At 39.7% G+C, this 16542-nt stretch overlaps 1 protein-coding gene across 1 annotated transcript in view; it reads right to left on the reverse strand.

The window, feature by feature from the left end:
• hdac9b (histone deacetylase 9b) overlaps positions 1-15701 on the reverse strand; it is a 28443-nt gene extending 12742 nt beyond the window's left edge. The window contains exons 1-5 of the mRNA XM_059340181.1: positions 15081-15701; positions 7468-7709; positions 6963-7134; positions 4754-4886; positions 4019-4140 (exon numbers count right to left, since the gene is read on the reverse strand). Of these exons, the coding sequence (XP_059196164.1) occupies positions 4019-4140; positions 4754-4886; positions 6963-7134; positions 7468-7709; positions 15081-15189 (778 nt within the window). The 5' untranslated portion in view covers positions 15190-15701. The remainder of the gene's footprint in view (positions 1-4018; positions 4141-4753; positions 4887-6962; positions 7135-7467; positions 7710-15080) is intronic.
• Between the last annotated feature and the right edge of the window lie 841 nt (positions 15702-16542).

The raw sequence follows: 16542 nt of genomic DNA on the forward strand, positions 1-16542 counted from the left end.
TTTGCAGGATTATTTCTTAAAATCTTTCTGCACCTGCTGAATGCAGGTTTGGTAAGTGGGTCAAGACCAGCGAGCTGTTGCACGTCTTACTGCTAAGCTGCAACTATTCCTGACACAGACTATCGCCTGGCCTCGGTCCAGTCTATTCTAGGCCTGGAAGTCAAACAAAGAGGATATATACCTAGTAAACAACTTCAATGGCTGAGATTATTTAAACTACTTGTTGAACTGGTGAAATAAAGCTGAGGGCGATACACTAATTCTCTCTGTGTGTTTTTAGAATGATGTGACTATTAATTAGGCTCCTAATGGCAGAGATCAAAGCAGAGATGTAGAGTCATGGCGAGGCCTACAGGTGGTGATATCTAGTTTGTTCTCATTTTAGTGTTATTATTTTTATGTTAAACGGAAAATGAGGGAACTTTAAAGGAAAAATAGTCTTAATAGGCATGGAATATGTGCCAGAAAGAATGGAAATTAACTGAATTTGTTTCTTTGAGCACTTTTAAATCCAAACTAAGAGTTATTGAGGCCAATTCCATAACATGCACTTGTTTCTCATGACGTGTTTAAGGTCTGTATGTTATGTAAATATGTAACTGTATTCTGTGTTTGCTGTTGCTATTCCCTGGTTAAATAAAGGTTAAATAAAAGATAAAAAATAAAAAAAGATTGCTTCAGTTGTCTCTATGGATTAAACATAGTAAAATATGTGCTTAAAATTGATTGAAGCTACATTTAAATTGAATTTTAAAAGATAAAACCAAGCTACCACGTGTTACACAATATATATAAGACCCATTTTTATTCCTTGGCTTTTTAACACTGCGTGAGTTTTGTGGTCCTCTGTGTCTTTTATTTATTTTATTTATTTTACTACTTTTAACTATGTCTTTTATTTTATTTTACTACGTTTATCTGTTTGATTGTATTGTTTTATTTATGGCATCATTTTAGATTTATACGCTTGTTTTTTATTGCTGATTGGTATATGGAATTGTTTGTTTTATTGTTGATTTTATGTACAGCACTTTGGAGACGTTTGTGTTGTTTAAATGTGCTCTACAAATAAAAGGGATTGGATTGGATTGGATATAAGACATACATCATGAAGCTCGTTGTGAACTGGACCTGAATGTTGGCTGAGCCCTCGGGCCACATGGAGCCGTGGGGAGCTGGAGTCATCTCCACTTTGTTTTCAGAGAGCTACGTATCTCTGCTTAGACAAACAGTGTGTCCAGGTTCATCCTGTCTTAACTGGCTAACACCTGCCAATCAGCTATCAGCCTCCGCCTCGGCTCAGGAACAACACTACCTTTGTTTCCCCGGCGGGTGCCCAGCTCTCTCAGGACTTTAATAAAGACAGACAGGAAGTGGGGGAGGAAGGCCTGAGCAGGAAATGACCACATATAGATTCAGGAATCCAAAGAGCAAGAAATAGTTTTATCAGTGAGAGAGGCAGGAACGGCCCCGGAGAGATCATTCAACCATGAATTAAAGGATGAAAATGTTTCAGACTGAAATTCCATCTGGACAGTTATTTGTTTAAACCTGCTTTTTGTCTTCACATGAAGGCAAACAATGCTTTCTGTTATTTTAGTCTTCAACTAGTGATTATACTGATGAGGCAGCTCCTTACCTTATGGGTCTAAATGCTTAAATATATATATACAAGAGGCATTTCTCTGCTCTGAAGATGCTATGATTAAAAGATTACAATAAATAAAAAACTCCCAAAGCTTTCATTTACCTTCCTAATATTTATTCTTGCCATGCAGCGACCTTATTTTACAAGATATAATTCCATTGCCTGATCTCTAAATTGTGTACACACGCAACTTGACAGGCCTGCAGTTAAATAACTCAACAAGTATAATTGTTTTCCGATGTAATTAAAAGAGACACAGAAGGGAAAAGAACATAATGTAATTTGGTGACCTCATTGCAGAATTATGAAGTTTTGAGCTTGGTGAGCTTGTGCAAACCAAGAGGCAGGAATTATTCTTATTTATACAACCGCCCCTAAAGGATTCCTCCAACTTTAAAACCAACAAACCTGAGCTGCTTTTTGGTGGGAACCTGTGTCTTTTCAAAATAGCTTTTAAAGCCCATAACTCACGAGAAATTAATCTGCTTTAATTCTCCCATTTACCACTAAACAGCTTAAAGAGGCCCTGGAACTTGGTTTATTATTATAACATAGGGACAAATGTAGTTCCTTTTAAATAATGGCATGGTAATTTCAGTACAAATAGCACTAATTAAAATTTAAACTTGTGAAGTGAAAACATACAATTAAACTGTGTTGTTGCGTGTGTGTTTTACTAATAATCAAAATAGGAATAAGGAAGGTTTAAGTTACTTTGGTGGCATGCGTCACCTCTTATGAGGTTTTTGTGTTGAGCCCTGGGGGGAGGAGGAGGAGGAGGAGGAGGAAGAGGAGGAGGAGGAGGAGGAGGAGGAGGAGGAGGAGGAGGAGGAGGAGGAGGAGGAGGAGGAGGAGGAAGGGTAGTTTGGGTCATAATGAGCCTAACTGATGTTATTAGCAGGTCATCAGGAAACACTCCATGATGGACGAAGGTCAAAGAGACTCTCACTGTATTTATATTATTTATATCCAGCGTATAAATGGAAAATGACTAATATATGACATCATCATAAAGGGACAGTTCACCTGGAAATCACAGATACATGTTTTTGTCTCAGACCTGTCAGCTATATGTTTGTTTTTTTTATTTCTATATATTTGTCTACAGTGTTTGTGTCTGAGTTGTTGGTTCTGGAGATATGGCCCTAGAGATGTCTGCCTTCTCTCAGTGTAATTGAACTGGATGGCACTCTGCTCGTGGTGCTCCAAGAGCCAAAAAATACATCTGAAAAACTCAACAGCTACACAAGAAAGAAAATAGTTCTTTGTGAAAGTGCTCACTAGAAGGTCTGTGGATCATCTTGTGTAACTGGTCAGGTTTCTGGACGGGACACTGCTGTTGAGTTCTTTCAATGTATTCTTTGGCTCTTTGAGCATCAAGCAAAGTGTCAAATAGTTCCATTATTTTAGAGAGAAGGCAGCTCCAACACTCAGACTCCACCAAAACAATCAGGAGCCACAACTCGATTAGACTTTTGATTTCAGGGCCACGATGCAGCTCACTTTCATTCTAACATTGTTCTTTTCAGCACTGAATGCTATTCCATCGTTACACTGTCTGGTCTCAACAGATCACTGGTTTTATGTCCTGACAACTCACATTTTAAATTATTTTCATTTTAAGGTAGACTACATGGTACCAGGTATAATGTACCACACTGAGGCCATATGATCAAACATCATCGATCGCCAATGCTGCTTTTGAATTTGATCACTGAAACTGAAACCTCATATTGATACATTTTCAATTTAGAATTGAAATCTTGACATCTTTAATAAATACAGGGAGGAGGAAAATGTTTGTACTGCTCCTTTAACTTAAATTATTTTAGTCAAAATATTTTTAACTAGAGTCTGTGAGGTTTATGTGTGCATGTATATAAAGTCAAAGAAAAACTAATATTAGACCTCCTTGTTTTCTTCAATTTCTTGTTCATTGTATTGTCTGCTACAACTAAAGGTGCATTTGTTTGGACAAATATAATGAAAACAACAAAAATATGCACAATATGTTTTTTATGCACACTGTTCATTGCACCTTATTTGTTTCATAGCACCAACATTTTTTATTTTTATACTGTATATTCATATTTATTCTGCACTGGAATTCTATTCTACTCCTTAATACATACTCCTATCTATCTATCTATCTATCTATCTATCTATCTATCTAATAGCAAGAAATAGCAAGAAATTGAAGAAAACCAGGGTGGTCTAATCATTTTTCCATGACAGGAAATTCTAAATTAAAAAGACAGTTTGCAGAATCAAACCATTAAATTATAGCCATTTGGATGAAATGTTTAGGAATAATTGTTTTTTGCTCTGTATTTGCATGTTGTGTGTGTGTGTGTGTGTGAATGAACCGACCTGTCTTCCTCAAGGGGAAGTCGTCCTTGCTCTCGATGGGCGAGGGCAGCGTGTAGTGGCAGGTGGGGGAGGTGCCTCCCAGCGGTGGAGAGCTTTGGTCCAGTGATGTGTGGTGGGAGGACCTGAACAATCACAGAGACACATTAGATCATGTTTCAGAGGGATTTCAATGAACTATCTGGATGTGTATGACACACTCTCAAAAGAACAGAATATTTTTACATTTTACATGTTATTTTATTTATTTTTATCCCATTTTTAATTTATTTTATCTTATTGCATCTTACTGTTCTATTGTTCTATGTTCTACTGTTCTATTCAGTGTGGATGCTCCCTCAGGTTGCTTTTTCCTCATCTGGATCCTCGGTGCCTTGCCATGTCTCTACACTGTCAATCAATATGTGCTGTGTGTGAGTCTGAGTGTGTGTTTGTGTGCAAGCATGACTAAGTGTGTGTGTGCATGTTTGTGTATGTGTACTTACAGATGTGTATGTGGGGGAGGGAGGGGTGGGTTTTGTCATTTTTATTGTTTGTTTTTTCTTATTTTTTGTAAAGCACTTTGTGTTGCATTTTTATGTATGAAAAGCGCTATATAAATAAAGTTTGATTTGATTTGATTTGATATTGTTTACTACATCTCTTTGTATTGTGTTATGTATTTATTGTTTGTGCAGCACTTTGGAAACCTTGTGTTTGCTAAAATTGTGCTATATAAATAAAAGGGGAGATACTTACGTGTACCAGAGTTTGGGGTGGTGGATGAACGAGTGGTTGACTCCGTTGCTGCCGGGGTCTTTTGCTGATTTGCTCAACAGAAACTCTTGGAGTTTCTGCTTGACTTCGGTACTGGCCACTGCTCCTGTGAGGCCAACAGACGGAACCATCGGGATTGGGGTTATTCTACGGCTCGGACTCATGGTTCATTATTATTATTATAGATAATATAACAAATCAAACTTCATCCCTGTTGTTACAGATCCACTCAACTGGTTTTCCTGCATCATATGCAACTAACTGCTGGAAGTCAAAACTGTCTTGAAGTACATAAATTCAGTTTTTTTCCTCTTTTATTCCTTCAGATGGAGTTCACACTATCTATCTTCCCAAGGAGCAACAACTAATGCAGGAAGATCTCCCCCTAGTGGTGCCAGAGCATTATATTAGCTTCAAGCTGCTGAAGAGATCCTGCAGAGAGATGTTCTTTCTCATTGGAGGCTACGGTTGCAGGTCACAGTTTCAAATTACCTGACAAAGTCATAAATCTTGTCTATTATTAGCTATAAGGTAAAAACAGAAATGAAATACAATATCTGAAGCTATTTTCATCGTGCTATTAAAAGACATTTTCTCCTAAACTCTCAGCTTAAATGTCACTGGACAACCTGATGTCATCAATGTGCATGTACAGGTTAAGTACCATGTCATCATCATCATCATCATCATCATCATCATTACATCAGTAATTATTTCTACGCATGTGATGACTAAATTAATTTCCACTTTGTAATTTGCATTCTTTAGAACAGCTATCATTGAGAAATGTCTCCAAAAGCAAAGATGTGAAACCAGAACAGTTTTCCCTGTTTATGAATGGTAATCACATTGTTTCATGCAGTGAGAATGACAAACTTATTCATGTATTTAATCTTCTGCTGCTGTTTAATGGCAGATATGATCCTACTGAGAGTCATTAGACCTGGTGAGTAAGAGGAATTTGTCTTAAAGGGTTCACCATTAAATAAAATATATTTACCAACTTACTTACAGTACTGGCTGATAATTCTGCTTTTATATATATTTAAAAACTCTGAAAAACTAAATATTTAAAAAAGCAAATAAAATAAATAAAACTGATTAAAAAAAATATCAGCATGACTACATACAACTAGGGGTAACAGGGAAATGATTTGTTTTGTTTTGTTTTATTTTTCCTTTCACACTTTAATCGTGTTGTTTTGATCCCAGTGTTTTTGTCTAATATTAATGTGTGGGTGGTTCATTATATATAGTAAACACATTCATGTGGAGCTCAGGATGAGCAGCTATTGGTGCTTCAAAAGCTAATGGAGATCTAAACCATTTAACATCAGGACAAACTATTTAACATCTGTCTGAAAAACACTATGTTGAAAATCACTCAGAGGCTATGATCCTAGTTATAACCATAGGTTATAACCATGATAACAGAACATGTGCATGAGCCAGTACACTGCAAAAAAAGAAAAGTTGGGTGAACTCAAAATTTCAAGGCAACAAACTTCAATAAAATTTTAAGTTGGACAATTAAACTAAATATTTTAAGTTTTGTTTTTGAGTTTGCTCAACTCTGAATTTCTCTGGCACGATTGTAAATGTCAGCTAATGTTGCGACCACAATTTCGAGTTAGCATTGATACGCTAATGGCTACTCTTGTAGCTGTAACAAGCAGCGCCGCTAGCATCAGTTAGCCGCTAGCTTTCGCTAATGACTGAATTTCCCAACAAAGAAATAAGAGTTATCAGAACTATTGTCCCTTGTTGTGAACCCCAACTTAAAGATATAAGTAACAACAACTCACCAACTTGTTTTTGAGCAGACAACTGGCTTCCTTTGTTGTGCTAACTTACATTATTGCCCTAAATGTCAATAATTTATATTTCCAAGTTTTACCAAATTAAATCACTGTTTTAGGCCAAAAAATACAAGTTGGCTTTTTTGCAGTGTACCATTATATAAGTGAAAGTATTCCTATCCAGCTGTTAGATGTATATTTGCTTAGACCCCTCTCTAATGTAATGTATTAAACACAATAGTGGAAAGGGCGAGTTATGATCTGGGGCCCCATGCTCTCTTTAGCCTCGGGCCCTCCACATAACTAATTCTAGCCTGGTGGTGAGACTGATGGTGGTGAGACTGATGGTGGTGAGACTGGGGATGGGGGTGATGGTGGTTGGGAGGTCTTACTCTCTCTGGAGCGCTCCTTGCCCCGGAGGATCAGGCTGGAGACATGCTGCTCCCTCCGATGCCTCTCCTGCTCCTTCTCCTGCTGGTTCTGCTGCTGCTGCTGCTGCTCCAGACGACGCTCCTTCTCTGCCAGTTCCTGCTGCTGTTTCATGGCCTGGAGCTCATGCTGGAGCTGAGAATAATAAAAAATATGAGCCTCAAGTCAGCATGAGGAGCGCTCACTGACAAATACATTTTAGAAACAACAACAGCAGCTGATGTGAGCTCCTGACTTCAGATTCTGCTGTTATTCTGTATATAAAAGCAAAACTCACACTGTTCTGTAATGTATTGCTCAATACTCTTCCTTGCTGTGCTGAGTTGTTTGTTCTTTTTTGCACTCTGTGATGTTTTCCTGAGCTATAATGTTTTCTACTGATCTGCAGTATGGCCTGCTGTGTTGTGCTCTGCTGTGTTGTTCACTGTGGTGCTGTGTCCTCATACAACTGTTGGGTTGGGCGCTGACCTTGAGGTGCTCCTGGAGCTGAGCCTGGTGCTGACGGGTCAACTTCTCATGCTGCTTCTGGAACTCGCTGATTAGTAGCTGCTTCTGGATCTGCTGCTGCTTCTGGATGAGGAGCAGCTCCTGCTGCAGCTGCCGCTCCCACAGTCCCGGGTCTGAGCCCGAGCCCAGCATCCTCAGATCTGTACGCAGGTCCAACGGAGATAAAGACTCCACAGCCAACGGCACGTCAGGTTTAACGTCCACTGTGTCCCCGGAAGGAGAGCAGAGAGAATAAAAGAGAAAAAAAGATTGGTCAGTTACCTGAAAGCTCCCATATTGTCTTTTATTATCATAAAGCAGCTTTAGGTGCTAAATAAATACTGTGAAAGTATTAAACACCCAATCCGTGGAGAAATATATGTTATATAATATACAATATATAGGCAGAAAGTGTTGCTACAATGCTGTTATAGTCATTCCCTGGCTTCAATGACAGTGCAGAGATAGAAACACTGACCAATCAGAACAGACAGGAGAGGCTTTAAAGAGACAGGAGCGCTTGAGACAGACAGTATGAGGAAAATAATGTGTTTTTGAAAATTAAAGCATGTAAACATGTGCTAGTAGAAACCCAAAATACAAGTATGAACCTGAAAATGAGCATAATATGTGCCCTTTAATTGCACCTTTATCTGTATCTATTAAAACCATGCAACCAGAGGTTGCTGTGTATAATATATCTGCATATTGCTGCAGAACCAAACAGATTCATAGCAAAAGAGGACAGGAACAGTTAAATTCCAAATAGGAGACATTCAGTTTTAAAAATGTAAAAATAAAGAATGAGCAGGGAGAAAAAGAAGGGTCAGGAATGAGGAGCAGAGCTTTCTCTCTGGTGATCCTCACAAACCAGCAATTATAATAGTTTCAATAAACAAACAGAGGATCCGTCTACTGGGAGCAGCTGGAGAACAACTCAATGGACGTTTGGCACGAAATGCTGAAGTGGTCATTTAGAGTATTTACATGAATCCCATCTTCCTGCTGTTTGATAAATAAATAAAAGGGAGTCTCTAGCAGAACACCAAGCAGATATCTCTTGTTAACATAAATGATTTAAGGCAAAGTAGCTTGTGAGCCTGGAACCTGCATATATTTGTGGATTCATGTTCCTGTGATCTCTCCGTCTCTTTTCTTCAGTGAAGACGCTGTGATGTGTGCATCCATGAGAACTGCCTTTGTCTTTGACAACTACCTCCATTATAAGTAATTGCCAGACACAAAGTGAGAGGGCATCCCTTTGGTCTCCAGCTTCTATATATAGGTTGTTCCACAGAGAAAATCGATTGCCAGTTAAGAACATAGGAGACAGGCTACTTCATCTCTCTATTCCACAGAGGATGATTAGTGATTGTTCTCATGATTACTGATTTTCCTTTTTCTTTTTAATGCTTTTTTCTTTCATCCACAACACTCTATCTAGTTGAATCATAGCTACAGTAATACCATCTTTCTTTTATTTTTATTCAAACCATTGCCTAAATTAAATAATGTATTTAGGCTTGTATTTTAGCAGCAATTACATAAAATTAGACACTAAAATGACATGTTAGTTATGCTGGTCATGATGTGACATTCAAGGAAGGGTACGCATTGTCCAGACTGTATAATGTCTCTTCCGTTTTGAGACCAGGGAAATATTCAAACCTACTTAAAATTCCAGTGGCTGGAGGGAGATTTATTGAGTGCATTCATTGCTGTAATCTTCTCTAGGGTCACATTATAGGGAACAAACACAAGCAGTGTTACAACACCACCTGCTCTTTGGAAGAATGAGAGAAAAGGAACATGTTATACATTATATGTTCACATAAATAACCTCGTGGTGCTCCTGTCCATGCATTCATCCTCATAAACTATAATGAAATGCCAATAAAAAGGAGCTTAAACCTGCCAAAAGCAGCAGCGTCAGTCTACAGTAGCCATCAATTAGGAAGCAGTGCCCTCCTGTTCCCTGATGCTGTGAAGCTCACTGGCGCCCATTTGTTTTGTCATGTCGCCTGTTTTTCATTGCCACCATTCCATGTGTATGCGGCGGTGATGATTATAAATAGAAACATAAAAGCAAGTGGCGCAATCCTGGTCTGTGACAACCCCCACACCCTAGTATCCACCACCCTAACTTGCCGCTGCCATGGCAACGCTGGCGACGTAATTATGTCTCCCCATCCTGCAGATATCGAGTCTCACTGCATGTCATCTCCTGCCTACAGTGGCAATGTGACATGTTGACTATTATATCAGCTTTTTCAGCTCTTATATAAGATAGGAGTCCCCAGCAGAGAGAAGCATTACAAAACCCTCCAACACACACACACACACACACACACACACACACACATTCTGCAGAGATTCAGTGGCTAAGTGATAACTTGTCTTAAAACATGTTCAAAGAGTGGAGACAGCTAGAGGGGACTCCCGCACTGTAATTTTTCTTTCTGTGTTCTAAAAACAGCTCCATGAAATGACAGAGGAGGGCAGAGACACCTGTAGAACAGAGCTCCTCTCCTGACAGCTAATATTAATCTTAGCTTGTAAGTACTTGACAAAGACTCTTCTGTTCCAGAGGCAGATGAGAACCTGTGAACCACTGAAGGGCTCACACAGTCAGACAGCCCTCGTGCTACTTTTGCCTAATGGACCTAAATATAGCAACAAAAAACACCTGCTGCTCGGGAGAATTCACTGCTGAGATATCTAATTAATCTCATATTTCATTTTGTGCCCTGACTGTGACTGGCATTAAGGATCTCTACTTTGATCAGCACATCAAGCTGAGCCCCCATCACAAAGTCTAGAAAGGATAGAAGGGGGGGAAAGCTAAGGCCACCTTTGATAAGCAGGCGGTGTGAAACGGTCCTGGAGGAAACCACAACAGCCTCGTGTCCCTGTTCTACTCTGGTGTCTGCAGAATAACGCTGGATGGAATGACAGTGTTGAGGGAACATAATAAGGTCCTAAAGGTAGGAAGGCATTGTTCAGTTCTGCTGAAGCCTCTACCTAATGAATAATTTACTACTTACATTTCTCATGATTGACATTATTCTGTGTGCTGATTGAAACAGAGAAAAGGTCAAAAAATGCCTCCATCTATGTTCTTCACTCAACCACAGAATATATTAGTTTTGCACATAAATTTAAAGGTGACATATTTAAGGGAAACACAACCTGAAACTACCCGAAACAGGAATCTGCCGTTTCTATATGACAGAAATAGTGGTTAGGCTGAGGAGAATACGGAACCACCAGTAACTAGGGCTAAATATAAATGCTTTTCTGAGCAGGGTCTTAATATAGACAATGTGCGAAAGACTGTCACAGTTGCGAGGCCGCCTGCTCAATTTAACACGGGCAAAAATAAAAGCGCAGTGTTGCATTTATGTAACTTTTGGGTCACTTTTAAAATGATTACTAGCAGAGAAGAACCTGCCTCTAATGGCTCAGCGCTGCTTGTGACCCTCCATGTGAATACTTCTTTTGGTGAAAGTGAGGTGCTTCCTGATTGGTAGAAAGTGCTCCCACGTGCCTCTAGGCGCTGGTAAACAAGAGATTTATGAATGACAGGTCCCAAATTTGTTTTTAGCACAAGGGAGCGACAAGCACCCTGCCCCATGCCCAAATTCCTCCCTGTGGAGGGGCTGCCGGGGGGGATAGGGTGACTCAGAGCTGTGACCACGCTCTGCAGCGCCGCACCGCCACCGTCCCCAAAGTGTTTATTTCTATAACCGATCTGCCTCTCATTAGCCGTGCTGGTGGTTAGAGTGACAATCACAGCCTTAATTTGAGATGTTGGATGGATGGATGTCTTTTTTTGCCTCAGGCCACATTAGCAGGCTTCCCACCCCGAAGAGAGAACAGACACATCCAGAGACGTTACTGTCACATGTGAGAAGTCTGAAATACATCCATACTGTACCTATATATCAAACATTATCAGCCTTTTAGTTCTACACAACAATAATGTCTTTAAACACGAGCACATCAACTGATAGCTAACGTGAGAGAGGAGTTATTAACAATGTAAACATTACCCGCTGAATATAAATGACGCTGCTATTCTTACACCTTTACCAGTTAATATGCACCTCAAGATACTGTTAGGCTAAAAATAATCATAATAAAATAAGACTTAAATGTTGCTTCGCAAAGCAAACACTTCATATTTAGTGTTGATTAAGAGCTTGATAAAGGAGCTTTAACAAAAAGTTAACATTAATTAATATTTATAAAAGATGTTATTCTGTAATAACATTGAACATGGTGTGTAAATACTGTGGCAAAAATATTATTGATGCTAAGAATGATGCAAATATTGTTTTGCAATGGTTACATTTACAGTGAGTTAAAAAACAACAACACTTAAATGTGATAAGAATTATATTATATTATAACTTTTCATTAGTGTCAGTCTCAAATATTTTGCAGCAAATAAAAAGTAAAAAATGTATCTGGATCCTTGGAAAACTGTTAACTTCCCTGTTTTTCACGTATTTTTCTCACAACTGCATTTTGATTTGTACAAATTAAAACAAACACAACCCCAAAAGCATCGGCATCATTTAAAGTGGAGTCACTGTAACACTGACGGAGCCATTGGCTGTTTGTGTTCCCTGACAACAGGTTATTATGTGTTAATGTTCGGTGTTGAAGCATGTTAACCAATCTGGTCCTGGTCTGGATCATCATCTTTACATAATAATATAATGTATGTTGTATCAATGAAATAGAATATAGATAATGTCCCACTTTGTGTTTACAGCGTCAACATGTTGCATGTTGCATGGATTCAGAGAGCACTTGAGATGGGTGCTGATCTAAATTCCCTGTCTGACAGTATAAATAGAACCAGAGATACAGAAGATGTTTGAGGACAAAAATAAGCTGATGCTTGGGACTGCAATGTGGCGCTGGATCTCTCATTAAGTGCCTTGTTATTTTGAGCAGCTGGCATGTCTAAAGCAAGAAACAGGTCTTTATTTTTAAGACTCGGGCTCGTCCTTGCAGCTGAGCCAGAGCTGCGGCTCGCAGGCTATCTGCTAACAAAGAGGACCGAGCTGAACCACGAGGGCCTTTCTCTGAGGGACGCCAGGAGTCCGGTCCTCTCTGGTCCGCCATCGTGCCAAACCGTCTCACAAAACAACAACACGCACAACAGAAATGACTAAGTCTCTCCCCAGGAAAAAACAAGCAGGAAACCCAGGAAACTGTAGGTGCTAATTAGCCAGCTCCTCAGTCAAGACTTCTTTTTATTATTATTATCCTTTCTCCTGTGGACAACACTGGCAGCTCATCCTCCAGTCAATAACATTCCTAATAAATCAATCACAAAGACTCCAGCTTCACTGCTTTGAGCTGAGAAAACCCTCTGACCAGAGGAGAAGCATCACTGATGAAAACAAAGCCATAAACTGTGATTTCCACAACATTTTAGGAAAAACTAGGCAGCAAAAAGCACTTTTCAGAGGAGATGCAAAACAAGGCTTTTTCTGTTAAACGCCATCTTCACCATGCTAAAATAATAAGTGACTTCATTCTTACAATGAGCTACTGATAAGCAATACTGAAACAAAATCTCATATTCATTTTTGTTATTCTGCCTCTTTAGCAGCAGCACTTTAGAAACAAGCTGAATGATGCAGGACACAAGAGGACTTGATGCAGCATTGTTATTGTCTGAAAGGTGCCTATTGAAAAGAGCTTTATATGATATTTTACATCATATTTTGCACTTGGGGAAAAACTAATTATTTTCCCATTGTTGGAGAGCCTATCTGAGGACTGTTTCTGACAGAACTTTGATGTTACTGATGCTAATGAAAATTAAAATGGGATTCTGCCCTTTATTTTCTAGTTCCACTTGAAATGAAACAACAGACAAGTAGGGCATTATATAAAATGTCAAGAAGTTTGCTTTAGAAAACAATTCACAAAAAAACTATTCCAGCTGACAGAAGGATCACTTCAACAACAGTAATTCATACAAAAGATTAAAATCCTAAAACATTAATAAACAGCATGGCCCTGTTTTAAAGGGAACGTGTCTGCTCCACAAACAACATCACATGACTTTCAGTAAACTCACACAAAGGCATTTTTAGACAGATCATGTTAGTCACTGTCAAGTGATTTACTATAAAAGTGGAAAGAACAAATTAAATAAGCAAATGACAGCATTCTCTATAAATATCTGTTCCAAACCGCTGTTATATCAGGAGCATGCCGAGATGGAATGATAACGCACAGACGCCTAATCTTAGCAGGCTAATGCCATAAGCTGAAAATAACTCACCTAAGAATAGCTGACCCACAGAATAAGCAAGGAGCCGGATCCAGGCGCTCAGTATATCTGTTGTTTGGCTCAAAGGCCGTGAAGGCAGAAGAAGAAGAAGAAGAAAGCCTGCTAGTCCAATAACCTGCTCTATTGACAGACATCAATGTGTCATGTCCCTGTCAGCCCTCCGTCTTATTTTTAAATCCCTCACGTTTAGCCCACTGCCTCTGGAGGGTTTTTCAGTCACCCATTTTGCTCCCCTGAAGTCACACTAAGGGTTATGTTTTTGTTTTTATGATTTCAGAGTTTTTGAGTTATGCTAAAAATACAAAAATAGCAAGTGAATCAGTGCAAAACATTTTAAATGCACATTTACCAGTTGGTTTGAATTACTTGACTTCATGTAGCTGTTGGCTAATTGTACATAATGCAGTGACAACTCACATGACTCAATCTGGACTTTCTCATTACACACTTCTCAGCAGCCCACATCATAATGTTTCTACAGAGCACAATGCTTCACACCTCCAAGTTATTTCCCGACAATTTTCACATTTTATCAATAGCTACATGCTAAAAAAAAAAGAAAAAAACAGAAGCAAATAAGGTGTGACTCATCTTGAGTCAATAGACGTTACTCATTCTGATGTCAGCCATGTCAACTTCAATTCAATTCTCAGGTCAGAAATAGAACAGGCAGTCTGTGGTGAATAGTTGTCCCCTTAGTATTTCTGTCACACTATTTTCCTTCCTTGAAAAGTGCACGCTGACATGGAAGCTTGCAAAACACAACATCCCTTTCATGTTCACACTGACTCATAGAGCATGGGAACAGTGTTAACACATTCTTCATTTTAGTAGAAAACAACACTGTGAATGTTATATATATTAAGATTAACATCACTTCTTTAACACAGATGAAGGTAACAATGCCACTGAGAAAGACAAATCATGAAACGGCGTTTCTCATCACCAGAGTAAATACCTTGATCCAGGAAGGAGAGCCTGATCCTACCACGCTGCTGAGCTCAGAAGCTTTGACTTCTCTTTTCACACAGAATGAGACCGGCTGAGCGCAAAGAGTTAGAGTATACGTGAGAGAGAGAGACAGAGTGAATATAGAGAGAGAGACAGAGTGGATGAGAGCGAGAGAAGCTCAGCCGATGTGAAATAGTGGAGAAGTAGGAAGAGATTGAGAGATAGAGGAAAAGAGGAAAAGGCAGGGTTGGAATGCAAAGAGGAGGAAAAAAGGATAAAAGTCAGATTCCTCAGGAGGAGAAGCAGCGCCGGGCTGAGTGATCACCTGAGTTGTTCACGTTGTGCATCTTGCTCTGCTGGAGGAACTGCTGCTGTCCAACGCGTCCTTCTGTTGTGGAGAAACTTGACTCGCCCTCGTAAATCGTCTGCAGCATACTCCACTCAGCGCTCAGGTCTCATTGCAAGCCTTGCGTTTCCTGTCACCAAGAGCCGCCCTCAGCCACTCAGGGGAGAGACCACGACAACAGGCTCTCCTTCCTCCTTCCTCCTCCTCTACAGAGCAGCAACACTAACGCTAAGGCTGCTTCAATCTGCTACTAACACAGTTCAGGAGAAGACGGCCAAGTCCTGCTTCTTTTCTTTCTTCTTATCTGCCTCTCTTCCTCTTCCTCTCCAGTCTGTTTCTCTCTTCAGAAAGTGCAGAGCAGAGACTGAGAGAAAGAGAAATGTAAAGCTGAGTTGCTAGGAAAGCCGTGTGCTGAGCTCTGAGCACCTCGCTGAGGCAGTAATGCGAGCCAGGGAGGGAGAGAGCTTCATTTGCATGTGAATCAACAACTGCGTGGCCCACAGGTGACAGAAATAGAACAATGGCCAGCCCTGGCTATAAATAGGTCAGGCGAGGCGCGGGGATTGGAGCAGCATTGATGCGTTTAAAAATACCACACCAAACACAGCTGTCTTCTTCTGCTGCTGCCAGGAGGCATGTCTCCTGACTCCCTCTGCAGATGGAGGCTTGATTCCTCTCTCTCTCTCTCTTTTATCATTTGTTGAACCAGTCTCTCTCTCTCCCTCACTCTATTTATGTCTTCATTCTGTTCTCTCAGGTACATGGCTGGAACGATCCATTTCTGCCTTGATGCACTAAAAAAAGACTCAGTTCACCTCTGTGCAGTGTATGTTATGTCAAAGGTTTTATAAAACCTCTTTTTGTTTTTTATATGATTCACAGATCATAAAAATAGTGTATTGCCATTTTGGGCAAACAGTACAAAACACTGGGATATATTTCAACAAACACAATGCAAAAGGTAAAAATCACCAAAATCCAACAAGATGTGAAGGAAAGCCAGACACCAAATGAACACAGTGTTCATTTAAGACTCAGAGTGCAACCTTGCTGCATTAGCTGTGTGTGTGTGTGTGTGTGTGTGTGTGTGTGTGTGTGTGTGTGTGTGTGTGTGTGTGGTTCAGTGTGTATCCAGGGCAGTGCTGCTGCTCAGGAAGCATGCTTTGCTTTCATTCAGCTAGCCGAGGAAGCCAACTGTAAGATGCCATAACAGCGTGATCGCAATTACATAAACCTCTCAAACTGTGTCAAGAACACCTCTCCAGGATTACACATCTCATTTCCTTGACACACTGCTACTGTTAAAGCAGGGATTTAAAAATAAAAAATAAATACTACAGTATACATTCACATCTCAAGATCCTCAATCCTGAAATTTTAACACCAAGTAGCCATATAGTCGGACTTTTTCAATTAATATTACATCCCAAACTGCCCAAGC

Source organism: Centropristis striata, chromosome 8, assembly GCF_030273125.1.
Source record: "Centropristis striata isolate RG_2023a ecotype Rhode Island chromosome 8, C.striata_1.0, whole genome shotgun sequence".
Taxonomy (NCBI): domain Eukaryota; kingdom Metazoa; phylum Chordata; class Actinopteri; order Perciformes; family Serranidae; genus Centropristis; species Centropristis striata.